Here is a 13,586-nt window from a genome sequence, read left to right on the forward strand (position 1 = left end):
AAGTAACTAACTCACAACCATAGACACAGAAAATTATTCGAGGTATTGCAGATTCCATGGTTATTTCTTTTCCATGTGGTGATTTCTAGTTTTTCTCCATGGAGACATTAGGGATATCTTGTTGCTTTTTTTATCCAGAGGAATATAGAGGGAGGGACATAATTTGTGGCTAGAAGGCAGAGAATGGTTTCTTCTTTCATCGTAAAATGTTTCTTGTAAAAAATATGATATATATTACACACACACACATACATATATATAAAATATATCCAGTGCAATTGCAATTGTTGTACTAAACACTGGGAAGTGCCACTTTGGTCGTTGTATTTCTGGAGTTTTAAACAGTTGTCCTACAACAGCTGCATTTCAATAAGACTTGGGCAGGTGGCTCCAGCTAAGCCATTTGCCGCTCACATTCAGGCTGATGCTTCCATGTTCACAGTCCAAAGGAAAAAGTGTGTCTTTGTGTCTGGAGTGTGTGTTGTTGGGAGGGGTGGGCAGGGAAGAGAGCTGGAGGCTTTGCGGTGAGGAAGAAAGAATTGGCTTCTTTTTACTTCTCTACCACAGTCTTAGATGCAAATACAAATACATTTTAAAATCTGAGGATATTGACATCAGTAGTGCTATTATCACACTACACAATGAAATAATTAACATCAGCATAAAAAATATTCACACCGGAAAGTCCTGTTTTCTTTCCCCCTTTCCAAGAAAGCTTATGATATCATCATATCACATGACTAAGCAATCTCACCACAGATATTTCCAGTGATTTGGGCCAAAAGTCGTCAAACATAATTCAGAGTCTCTAGATCTGCTTTTGCAGCAGAAGCAGTTATTTTTAGATGAAATATCTGGAGATGTGTGTTTTGGTTTTCCCAAGGACGTTTGAAGTCTCTGGCTTTCCCCACGTCTTCATCCATGAAGTGAGAGGCATAGATACTGAGCCTCCCAGGCTGGTCAGAAGGGAAAGGGAAAGGGAAACTCTGGGTCAGTAGATCAGCTCAGGAGGGATGCACCACAGAGAGAATAACCGCGGCGAGCTGCAAACCAAGATCAGAAGCTGTTGTTACAAATCAACTCGATTTCAGCTGAGTGCCATCAATCTCACTATGCAGACCTACAGGGGAGAAGGTGGGCTGTCTAAAACCAGTACAGATCCTTGCTTTTGTCCTGAGGATGCATACCTGAAAACAAAGAGAAAATAAAACAGAGAGAGAGAGGAGGGAGCAAGAGAAAGAAGACAAGAGAAAAGAAGAGAGAGGAGGTGAGAAGGAAGGGGAGAAGAGAGGGAAGGCACACATATTTAAGGAAAGGGAAATACAAACACCACTGTTTCACAGCAAAAAATCACATATCTAAAGGGGGATCAATCAGTAAAAGCAAACAGAAATGTCTAATTTCCTTCACCTCAGAGAATGAGGAGTGGACAGAACTACAAACCAATGATTGCATTTATTATACAATTAAAAAAAATTGCTCTAAAATAAGGGGGAGGTGTAAGCAAATCTTTTTAAATGCACTTTTCAAATGTAACTTTTTAAGTCAGAGATAGCATACTTAAAATCATATTCTTTATAAGTTTTACGGTTTTGAGACCAATTTGTGTTGACAATTCAACTGATACCAGAGTCAGTATTTTCCCTTCCTTTTAACTATCACTAGGAAGTAAATCTCCAAGCCACAACGGATTTTAAACTACAGTTCCTGTCTACATAACAGCACTGTCCAATAGAACTACAGTGTATAATCTAAATTTTCTAGTAGCCACACTAAAAAAAAAGTACACATTTTATTTAATGCAATATGCTCAATATGGGGGAGCACGGCGGCTCTGCGGGGTAAGCACTGGACTGTGAACCACAAGCTCGGAGGTTCGAGCCCACTAGCCATTCCGCAAGAGAAAGATAAGATTTTCTGCTCCCCGCAAAGATTTAACGTCTCAGAAACCCTATACAAGATCGCTATGAGTCGGACTTGACGGCACTTTACAAGAACAATATGCTCAATATGCAAGATATTGAATCTATTTCACTGTGCAATCTGTATAAAATATTAATGAACTATATCTTGCATTTTTATACAATTAAAAAAAATCCGGTGTGTGCACTTACAGCACATCTCAATAAATCAATCTTCTAGTGTTCGATGGCCACATGGCAACAGTATCAGACAGCACAGTGATAATATCTTTCCATCAAATATGATATTTAAAAAAACAGCAAAAACCCTCCGTTAATATTTTGTGACGCCGTGTGTTAATGCGTCAGACTGCAAAGCCATTTGAACTACAACGTTGGCGGTTCAAGCTCACCAGTCGTGCTTCGGAAATCCTATACAGGGTCGCTATATGTTGGAACCAACTAGACGGCACTTAACGACAACAACAATATTTACCAGCCAGATCAAACCAGGTCCTACTTTCTCATCCCACACATCACATCGACGGCACAGGGTTATTTAGCTGCTGAAACAGAACCCTGTCATGCAGACCCTCACTGTCATAAGGGTCTCAAAGGAGAACTAAGAAGGGTCCATGGCTCAGACCAGGGTTAAGTAAAGGCAGGAGGGGTCCCTAGAAGGCCAAACTTCCTTCTCCGCTTACCTGAGTCCACAGAGAGGCCCAGGCCCTGAGCTACATCCCCCGCGGGGCTCGGGAAGGGTCCCCCGGGTGCGGGCCACGCGGTGCTGGTCGGTTCGCCCTTGGCTGAGAGCTCACAAGGCGGACTGCCGGACGCGGACGCCGGGCCGGCCGCAAGGCGGGCCGGCCGTCCAGAAGCTGCGGGCATCAACAGCCCGTAGCGCGGGTCGAAGTGAGGCGCGTAGACTTCGTGTACGGCTGCAGGCCGCGGGTAGGCTGCGGCCTGGGCTCCCAGGGCGCCGCCCAGCGCATAGGGGTGGTGCGGGTGCGGATGCGGGTGCGCGTGGTGCGGGTGCGCGTGGTGCCAGGGCTCCCCTGCGCCCTGGTGCAGATGGCTGTGCAGTGCGGCCGGCGAGTAGGGGTCTGCAGTGGCGAAGGGCAGCTCCGAGTGCGCGGCGGCCAGCGGGCTGCCCAGCGGCGCGGGCACCGACGCCTGGTACGCGCTGTTCCAGAAGGAGGCGGGGAAGCTCCGCTGGCTCATCGGGAAAGAGCCATCTGCAGGCCCGAGAGGCAGTCGGAGGGGAGGAAAGGAAGAGAGAGGAGCGCGTCACTGTCGAGGTAAACGGGAGCAATCACCCCTCACGGCCCAAGAGCTTAGCGCGGGAGTGGACGGCAGGTGGGTGGCCTCCGCCTGCGGGGCGGCGGGTTTTCCCTGGCACTGCAGCCTGGTAGAGTGAGGTCCGGCCTCTGCACTTTGAGACCCGCACCAAGCGCACCCGCATCCGCCCCTATGCGCTGGGCGGTTCCCTGGAAGGCTAGGTTGCTGCCTACCCGCTGCGTACTCGCGCGACCATTCGGAAACCGGGTAGAGGAGGCCCACTTCTCGGATTTCGTGTGGAACCCCGGGAACAGGTAAGGAGTGGAAGAGTGGAGCGACCCTGAGCCCAAGATTTGGGATGTCAGGAATCTCCGCGATTCTGGGTCCAGCTGCCTTCATTCAGAAACAGCCTCCATTTCATCCCCATAGCCTCTCCTCACGTTAAAGATACTTCTTCCCACTTTAGGCCCGCTGCTTAGTGATCTCACTCCCTCCTCTCGAGTTTCAGGTTCCCTAGATCTGGAAAAGGTGTCTGTTAGACAGGAAGTCCGTCGACATATTTTAAGGTATTGCTATTATTAGCTTCCTTTCTAGAAACCTTTCAAATATTTTTTTTCTCCAAGAACTCAAGCAAATGAGTAAACTATACATATGAAGAGGGCAGCTGTATTATTCTTCAGACAGCCATGAGGTCTTGTATCTTAAGTTTCCATGAACAAACTTTCTGCATCAAATAAAAGGAGGACTCCAGGAATTGTTATTATGGTCATTATCAGTGTTGACTTCCTACTGCCTTTACTGGTAGGTAGTATTTTATAAGAAGAGCATTTAGATTGTACTTGGTGCCGTTAATGGAGAGGGTGGAAAAGACATTTAATTGGAGTAATATTTACTGAGCATTTACTATGGGGAAAGTAACTGTACCACATATTGTTAAATGTATACACATTCTATTAAAATATTTAGGCAACTGGAGAATAAAGAAAAAGTTCTGTAATTAAAACTAATACTTTAGATCTTGTCTATGCAGTCTTATGTAAACTAACAGCTCTCTTAAAATATAAAATAAAGGGAGGATCTGAGGATGACCACATCTCCCAAAATACAACATTTGTTTTTTAGAGCAAGTTCTTCATTTCCCAGCCTGGTATATATAAAAAAGCCTCTTAAGTTTTTGTGAGAAATTTAACCAAATAGTTTCCGTCACTCTTCTTGGAGTCCTGGTGTGGCGCTGCTGGTTAATGCGCTGGACTGCAGAGTCAGTGGTTCAAGCTCGCCAAGCACTCCTCGGAAACCGTATTATACAGGGCTGCTGTGAGTTACAACTGACTCAGTGGCACTTAATAACAACCACAACTCTTGCCTTGGTAATAAAGGGAGGCTGAAATTTGGCTTCACATTAGAAGACTGGAGTTGCCTAAGACATTGGGGCCCCAGCCTAGTGTAATGCAGCTCTTTGTGGGGAGGGATAGGAAAATAAACAGGGTGTGTGTTTTGAAAAAAAAAATCCTTAGAGATGGTTTGGCTCTACTTAAATTTTTGTTTCTTTGCTACTTCACTTGCTTTTTAAAACATCATTTTCTGCTTCAAGGTTTCCCACGTAATGGAACCTGGCAAAATACATAGGTAGGCATGTTTAAGGGACATTCTTCTACAGGTTCAGCTTGCAGTAAGGCTTAGGAGTTTTACCTCTAGACAGCGTTTCAGAAATGAAGAAAATAGCCTGTAAATTGTTAGAGGTGAAGATTTCCCACCTTAGTTTTGAAGGACTTTGGAAAACTTGCTTTTCTACAGTCATTTACATATAATGGTTTATTTGAATCTGACCACAGCCTCTGGGAGTAGTTAGGGGGACAAGCATTATTCTAATTTTGTCATTAGTGCTGTGGAGTTGGTTCTGACTCTCAGCAACCCTGTAGAAGATTTCCAAGGAGTGACTGGTGAGTTTGAACCGCTGACCTTGTGGTTCAAACCGACTTTGAGGTCAAGTGCTTATTCTACAGCGCCACATCAGGATTTTGGTGATGGTGGTGGTTATGTACTGTGGAGTCTGTTCCCACTCATAGTGACCCTGAATACATAGGGTTTCTGAGGCAGGAGAAAGCCTCATCTTTCTCCCATGAAACACTGGTAGATTCGAACTGCTGACTTTGAGGTTAGCAGTCCGACTTTGTAAACACTGTGCTGCCAGAGCTCCTAATTTTAGAGAATGCTAAATAGAAGAACTGTCAAAGACATTAAGAGACTTATCCAAGGTCAAATTGCAAGAAACTGGTGGAGCCAACAAGCAACCCAGGTCTCCCAATTCCAGGCTAGTGTTTTTTTTTCTAAGTCACTACGTAGTCCTGGTGTGGTGCTGTGGGTTAATGTGCCACACTGCAAAGCCCTTTGAAATGAAAGGTCGGTGGTTCAAGCTCATCAGCTGCTCCTTGGAAACCCTATACAGGCTTGCTATGAGTCGGAACCGACTCCGCGGCACTTAACAACAATGGATGGTGTGGTGCTATACGGTAAGCACTGGACTGCTAACTAGAAGGTTGGTGGTTCAAGCTTACCAGTTGCTTTTTGGAAACTCTATACAGGCTCACTCTGAGTTGGAACCAACTTGAAGATAATTGACAACAAACAACACTGTAGTGCTAACCACAAAGTTAGACGTTCAAACTCACCAGACAATCCTTAGAAACCTTATTTATTAGGGTCGCTATGAATCAGAACTGACTCAACAGCACTTAACAAAAACATCAACAAGTCTGCCCTTGTCTTCAAGAAAAGATCATGTGCCCATGTTCTTTCCTTCTTAGTTTTTCTTAATCTCCCCAAATGCTCCTCTCTACTCTTCTCTGACACCCAGTATTCTTTCAGCTGCAGCAATTTGGGCCTTTGTGGGTGGATCAAGGCTGAGAGGACTCTCCACTGTCATTTCCTACAGGACCATAAACTCACCCCGCCAGGACCCGGAGCTCCTTGGTGCTTTGCTACTGGTACAGCTGGGGGAGTAGCTGCTAGGCTGGCTCAAGGCCCTGCTGAAGTGTTCGTCCACCACAGAGCTGATGTCCCCCTGGAAATAGGTGAACAGGACACAGCGGGAGTTGATGTACTCTGCCTCGGGTGGATGTTCTTTCTCTGGGCTGCCTTCTTCTTCTTTTATACTGGCTGGAGTTTGGCTGGAAAACGAGCTGCCACTGCCGCTGCTACTGGGACTGGCGTTGCACTCCTGGGCTTCTTGCATTTTGGAGTAGTAAGCTAGTTTCTGTTCAGGGAGAGAAAGAATACACATGTCAATTTAAAAGGATGTAGCAAATAAGGGTCAAAATGCAATCCCTCACACTTGTGCCTCTTCCTAAACCTTGTGCTCTTGGCATAAACTAGCAATCTGCTGAAGTACACAAACAGCAGGCCTCCGATCTGCAGCCTACCAAGGGTGGGTTTCTTCAGAGGCAAACCATCCTCTTTAGCACCTTTGTCTTATTGGGACTTGCTGTCACTGCAGAGAAAGCTCTCTGAAGATATCAGAGTGAATATCTACAGAAGACACATAAGTAGCCAGGTTATGAGCTCAGTTTGATGGCAGAGCCTGGCTCAGGGTAAAGAAATTTTTAAAAATCAAGGAAGGCATCTAAGTCCAGTTAGGACCTGACTGTTTCCTGCCTAGAACATATTACAGAAGTGCAATATGCAGGATTAAGCACCCCATAATGGAGCAGCAAAATAAAACCCACTCAGTGTAACCAGGAATGTAAAGTAAAACTACCTCAAATTGTTTGAAAAAGTTTCATTTAAAAATGAATTGTGTTGCGTGAAAATGTGGGATAACGTTGTGTCTGGGAGTTAATAAATGTGAGTTGAAATTTTTTGGTCATCCATTAACTGCCCATTTAAAAATCTGCCACTTTTTTTTTTTTAAGTATTGTTCAAAAGGAAAAACAAGAACAAAGGACTGTGAGCATTTTCACACTCACCACCTCCCTGTATAACAAGAAATCAAAATGAGCAGAGATCCTGGCTATGAGGCTGGATAAATTGTGATGTCTGATTATGATTTTATGATTTTAAAACCAAATGCAGCTGCTGAGAACATTTTCTTAGAAACGAACAATGAATGGAATGCTGGCAGAGAAGGCTTGGAATATCTTAATGCAATCAATAGATTGCACCGGTGGAGTAGAAAAGACCAGACAAAACAATTGCAATAGTTCCAGCTTGAGAAGAAGCACATCTTAGAAACTGGTGCCCAAACATTGACCTTATTTAGCAATATTCCCACTTCATAAATGCTATGTCCCCACGTGGCTTACAATGAGGTACTCTGGTGATTCCCTAATTAACATGGAGACTAAATGAACTCCAGACTGGAAAATTAAAAAGGGGAGCTGGAGGAAAAAGAAATGATCAAAACCCAAGCATTTCTTCATGAATCAATCAGGACATTTCTGAATCGGAAGTTCGGAATTTGCAAGCAAAATTTGTGGAAGCGTCCACTCAGCATCGGAATCAATCTCAGAAAAAGCAAGGAGTCCAGGTCATCACTTCCAAACTTGGCCGGACCCTTATGCCCCATTGTGCGTATGATGTTGTTTTTCAGCACCATTGTCATCTGTTTCTGCTGCCTCGCTGAGGAATTGTAAAGAACTATTGTTCGACAGGACGTAGCGGGGAGAAGAGAAATAGGCCCAATTAAAAGAAAATTGTCAAGTTTGTAGCAGAAGGGATTAAGAGGTCTTAAAAAGTATGTTGCCGGATTCGAGCAAGATGAAGAATTATCTATGAAGCATCTATGTCATATTACTCCCCAGAACTTTGTAAGGCAAAGATAACAAAAACAATGTATGCTGCGTGGTGTCCTTTGTAAGGAATTCACTGGTTCTGGAGTTAATTGGTCGGATCGTCAGAGAAATGAATCGGGGGAAAAAAAAAATTTCCTTGGGTAACTTCAAGGATGAGAACGTGTGTACTATGCATCTCAGACTGAAAGACCCTTTGCTTTTTTGTTGTCGCTCTCACCTTTAAAACCAAAATTTATTTTGCCCACACCTCCCCGGAAACCACACTGGGTTCAGAATAATCTGGAGTCCCACTGAGTCTAAGAAAAAAAAAATACCACCCGCATATCCTCGTCTGATTGATTATTATCAGAAGACCTGGGGGCATATTAGCAGGATTCAATTAATTCCCGTAGCTAGCTGAAGAGCTAACGGGTTAGTTCATCGCACAGCCAACCCCGTGACATCGTGGAACCCTACATCGGAACGACGCCTGGGACTCGCGCGAAGGCTCTGCAGACTTCAGGGTCCAGGTGGTTCTCGGGGACGCTGGGAATGCGCCAACCATCCCTGAGGCCTGAGCCCCGAGGAGACACGTACCTGATGGTAGGGGGTGTAAGCGGCTGCGAAATAAGGCTGCGGAGGACCATAGACTTGGTACATAACATCCAGACAGCTCATGGCTCCCCGCAGAGGAGACGCCTGGATGTATTATCATCAACTCTCGTTCGGCGGACCGCCGGGATGCTGCATGGGCTGCGATTGAGGCCGAGCTCCGGAGTCATCGGCAGAAGAGCGAGAAGGTAGCGCGTTCCAGGGCTCTGGATCCCGCTAGTTGTCTCGCTCCCCTCCCACCCTTACGATTCTAGCCGGAACAACGCTCCAGGACAGAAGCGCCAGGGCTCCCGCTAGTGGGCATATTTAAACCCCACGTTCGGCGGGCGTGCTGACGCCACTCAGGAGCCGCGGCGGGGGGAGGAGACGGTAAGAGGCGGGGACCCGGGGGCCAATGGGACACTGGCTGGTGGGGCAGTCCGTGTGTTTCCCGGGGCTCCCCAGCGGTGCGTCAATGACTGAGGGTGCTGGAGGACTTACTGCCTTGAGACTTGGTCCTGAGGCTTAGCACTTCGAGGAGTAGGGATTTCTCAGTTTAAAATAGAAGGAGGGGGGTAGGGTGGGGCAAAAGGTGTGTGGGAGGGGAGGAAGGAGAACTGGGATCCTTAGATCTGGAGAAAAAGTTTGTGCGTGGGGAAGGAGATCTTGTGGGTTAGCCTCGGCCCCGCAATGAAGTGTGTGTGTGGTCCCGGGTGGCGAGATTGGGTAGAGTGTCTGCTCTAGGCTTTTGGGGATGTGTACTGTCCCCAGTAATTCCCAAGGGGACCCAAATCCTCGCAGACAGGATGTCCAAGGAGTCCGGGAACTCCTCGTAGGCTCAGAGGAGCTCCCTCTGCGGGAAAAGTCAGCCACCTCGTCCTTTGCTCCTTCTACGACCTGGTCCTCCTGCCTCCAGCTCTGCACACCTCGATTCCGATCTAGAGAGATTTCCTATGCACATCTTTGGAAGTCCGATACCGCCCATTCCTCTTTAAAGTCCTCGACCCAACCCCTGCTCCGCCAGTGTGGCTCGCGTCCCGGCTCTGGCTCCTCCCGGTGCAAGCTGCTTTCTAGGAGTCCGGGAGGCCTTCCCCAGCACCGGGTGTCCAGGCTAACCCTGCGGGGTCTCTTCGCGGGCCTTCTTTAAAGTTATGGCGTCATTTTGGTACAAGGATCCTTGGGTTCTAAGAGGCAGCCTAAGAACTGCAGGAGGTGGGGTGAAGTCAGAGAGGGCTTTACTGTCTCTTCAGCCAGTTAACACAGCAGCTACATTTTCCCCGGTTCATTTTAGAGAGGTGAGAGGATTTACTCCAAGCTGCCCCACCCCCACCCCCTGTCCTCTCTTCTGCTCTGAGTGCTCTCAGGGCTCCGACCTGCTTCCTGCGACACTCTCTTTCTTAAACCTCCTCAGAGCTCCCATGGAGGGGGTAAGAATGAGGAGTAGGCTCTGTCCAGCAAATTTAAGAATGACGGAAGGCACCACTCCCTACATCTGGTTCCGGTTGTGGAAGGGGAGTTGCGGGAAGATTTGGGGGCCAGACTTGGGTATCAGGTGGGTGCAGAAGTTGGGAATCTTCAGAGCCCACCGACTCCAGAAGAGACATCGTGAATTACTCACGCAGAGTCTTGCTATCTCCCAGTTTCAATCCAACAAAAACTTTCACACAGCTTTTCAGGACATAAAACGACGATATGCGAATACATGCATACTTCAAGATACGTATATTTGCTTTGAAAACGTGAATATTCGAAGCCAAACCATTTCGGGATTATATTTTTGTCTTTGCCCAGTTTTTCAATGGGTAGTTGCTCCGTGTCTTCAACTCGGTTAATAAGGGATTTCCTTAGATAACCACAATGGAATCTACTTTAATGGAAAAACTAAAACAAAAATTAAGACACCCCACCCGCTAGTCCAGTTTTACGAAAGCGTCTTTTGTGATATTCTAGGCACTCTGGTGAAAAAGAACATCTCAGCCACCTCCCAACTTGTTCACCGGGGACAATCGCTAAAAAGCAACAACTGCCAACCTGCGTTTCCTCTAGGGACAAAACAGCTGTCACCAATCAACGACAATTCGCCCTTCTGAGTGCGGGAAGGGCGTGCAGGCCCGGGTCTAGCACAACGTCGCCGCGCATCCTCGCTGCGAAGGGGACCTTTCCTCCCCATCCTGCCTCGGATCTGTGCGGGTCCCTCACCCGAGTGCTCAGCGACAGGTTTGAGACCGCGTCGGATCGGCTAGGCTCTTCTGGGTCACTCCATCTTGCGCAGGTTTTGTTCCTCCTTGAACAGAGCGGTTTTACTTTGGCTGCCACCCTCCTAGGGCGTTCCCAGGAGAGAAGAGCTGTCTGTCAGCCCGCTCCTTCCTGCGCAGCTCGCTCAGCTGTGTGGCATGTGACTAGAAATAGTGGCCTGGGGCGGGTGAGGGGTGGTTGGGGTGGTGGTGAGGGTAGAGAGGGCGTGAGGGGGAAGAAGACGGAAAGTCTGCAGGTGGCGAGTGGCAAAGGTAAGCTACGGATCGGAGGCTCCCCCGCCCCCCCCCCCCATTCTCTGGAGCTGGACTCTGGTTTTCGGCTCACCAGCCAGTAGGCATGCACTATCCCCACTCACATTGTTGGCGTTGTTCAGTGCCGGTAGAGTCGGTTATGACTCATAGCGATCAAGGAGCTGCTGGTGAGCTTGAACTGCCGACCTTGCGGTTCAAACCAACCTTGCAATCCAGCGTATTAACCCGCGGCGCCACACTAATTTACTGTGGCCCTAGGACTAGGAGAACTTTACTTTCCCCTCAAACTTGGGAGAAAACGAGAATCCAAGAAGGCCCAGCAAAACGTTAGTTATTTCCGAAAAGGATTACAGAAGCATCGATTTCCCACATCTGCACGAGGCCAGTGAACAAACACGATTGTTTCTAGATTGCTTCTATTCACATTTCTCACTAGCTTTTTACTCATGCAGTAAAAAAAGTTGGCGAATTGAAGTGAGGATATTGGAGTTGAAAGGAACACTGAGAATCATACCAGTGAGTATCAATTTTAAACGGAAGGACAACAGTCCCTGTATCCTGAAACCTCACTTAAAAACGAAGTGAAGCCAAGAAAAAGAAGAGCCCGTCATTTTCATACAAATTTTAAAGTGTTTTTAAGTAAAACTCTTTCATGATCTGTCTAATGAATAGATGAGACTGTTTTTTAATCATCAGCATTTATTTGATTGTTCAGGATTTCCTTCAACTTTTGACAGTACAGGTAATAAAAAAAAAAACAACTTTCTGAATTCAGTTTTCTTTTTAATCCGTGAAAACATTCATTTCCAGTTCTAAGACATTCATTTCCATAGTCATCTTTCAGAAATGAGTTAAAATTATTTTTCTTTGAAGACCCAGGGTCTGGAAATGATAGCCTAGAAACGATTAGAAACTATGAGAAGTCTCTTTTGTAAACTGGGGAACATACGTGAATTTTGCAGATTCAGAAGGTGTAAGTAGAATGAAGGATTTAAACTGTTGACTTAGATATTTGGCAGTATTGGTTTTGATCCATTCACAGACTTCTGTTCATAATCCTTGTTTCATCAGGATGCTAAAGGGATTGGGAGACCACAGCACAAACAGACAGAAGATAAAGATATTCGTTTGAGTATGATGTCCTTTCACATGTTTCAAAAGGTTTTAAAACAGCTTCTTATATGTAGTAAACTCTCAGTTATAGGAAGTTTCTTTTGATACACGTAGAAGAATTTTAGCATTGACTGTTAGCCTGGCATTGGCTGATCTATTGTTAATTCCTTTGGTTATTGTGATTAAAAGAAAATCTCCCAATAACATGAATAAATAAGGGTTAGCTATGCTTTAGATGTACCATGCTGTATGAGGTTTGCCAGTGCACCAGGACACAGCCTCACAGACCTCAAAGCGTACTACACCTTTTGGTTTTATCATTAGCATCATACCATAAATACTTTGTATCACATTTTAAGGTGAAAATCCAGTTGATGACTATGAAATGTAAACCTTACTAACTGGTATTTAAAAAAAAAGCAACAACAAAACTATTTTATTGTGTTGTAGGTGAAAGTTTACATAGCAACTTAGGTTCTTATTTAACAACGTATTACACAAATTGTCCAGAGATATTAACGTTTTTACAGTATGTCAGCATTCTCATTATTTCCATTTTATCTGTTCTGTTGACAGTGATCTAGCTTCCCTTCCCCTCCTGGCCTTCTCATCTTTGGTAAATATTGACCATTTGGTATCATCTATTTGTTTACTTAAGGGAGCACTTTACTCACAGGTGATACTGTTTGTTTTTTAAGCTAATCTTTTATTTGGTTGAAAGGTGACTTCTAAGACTATCTTCAGTGCCAAGTTCAAAGATTATTTTAGGGCAATAGACTCTGGGGTTCTCCTAGATTCTATTGGTCCACTAGGTCTGGTAGTTTGTGTGTATGTGAGTTTACAGAATTTGAATGTTTTACATTTTTCTCACATACTCTCTGGGACCTTCTATTATGTCCCTGGTCAGAACAGTAGGTAGTGGTAGGCAGGGACCGTCTAGTCTCAGGTTGGAAGAGGTTGTGGTTCATGTGGGCTATTAGTTCTGTGTATGGACTAGGGTTTTTTGTTTTGTTTTTCTTTTTCATGTCTTTGATTTCCTTCATTCTCTTTTGCTCCTGATGAGTAAAGACCAACAGTTGAGACCAAGCTTTTAAGACCCCAGATGATACTCACAAAGTAGGGTGTAGAACATTATCTTTATGAACTGTGTCATGCCAGTTGATTAAGTTGTTCCATAAAAGTATGCTCCTAAGCCTTTTAACCCAGTAAACAAATCCCATGAACTATTTGGATGTCTAGCAAGTCTCCATAACTGTGTCTTATTGGTGTTGGTTTTTCATCTTTATAGGAAGCATGAGTCTACCAGTTGGTAAAATAATGCAATCCATGATATTATCTTACATTTTAAAAAAGTTTAAAAAATTGAAATGTGAATTTTAGTGACTAATTTATTGATGGTGGTTATGTGCTATGGAGTTGGTTCCAACTCA

At 45.3% G+C, this 13,586-nt stretch overlaps 1 protein-coding gene across 2 annotated transcripts; it reads right to left on the bottom strand.

Annotated features, from left to right (window-relative positions):
- Positions 1–825: 825 nt before the first annotated feature.
- Positions 826–8,706, bottom strand: VGLL2 (vestigial like 2 (Drosophila)). Of its 2 annotated transcripts, XM_006839897.1 has the most exons (4): positions 8,543–8,637; positions 6,126–6,432; positions 2,606–3,136; positions 826–1,043 (listed from the first exon to the last, which is right to left on the bottom strand). In XM_006839897.1, exons 1-4 carry the CDS (start codon positions 8,621–8,623, stop codon positions 1,000–1,002), a joined length of 963 nt encoding a protein of 320 aa, XP_006839960.1. In that variant the 5' UTR covers positions 8,624–8,637; the 3' UTR covers positions 826–999. The 2 variants fall into 2 exon arrangements, with proteins under 2 accessions (XP_006839960.1, XP_006839961.1); XM_006839898.1 differs by lacking the exon at positions 2,606–3,136 and having other exon boundaries at positions 926–1,043; positions 8,543–8,706.
- Between the last annotated feature and the right edge of the window lie 4,880 nt (positions 8,707–13,586).

Source organism: Chrysochloris asiatica, unplaced genomic scaffold (assembly GCF_000296735.1).
Source record: "Chrysochloris asiatica unplaced genomic scaffold, ChrAsi1.0 scaffold00027, whole genome shotgun sequence".
NCBI classification, from domain to species: Eukaryota; Metazoa; Chordata; class Mammalia; order Afrosoricida; family Chrysochloridae; genus Chrysochloris; species Chrysochloris asiatica.

What these genes read in the sequence shown, in the direction of transcription:
- VGLL2 (XM_006839897.1), bottom strand. Translation starts at nt 8,623, where the DNA reads ATGAGCTGTCTGGATGTTATGTACCAAGTCTATGGTCCTCCGCAGCCT. An exon ending in CTTACACCCCCTACCATCAG is followed by an intron (nt 6,433 to 8,542) that starts GTACGTGTCTCC and finishes CTCCCTGAACAG; the next exon opens with AAACTAGCTTACTACTCCAA. An exon ending in GGGCCTCTCTGTGGACTCAG is followed by an intron (nt 1,044 to 2,605) that starts GTAAGCGGAGAA and finishes CTTGGTTTGCAG; the next exon opens with CTCGCCGCGGTTATTCTCTC.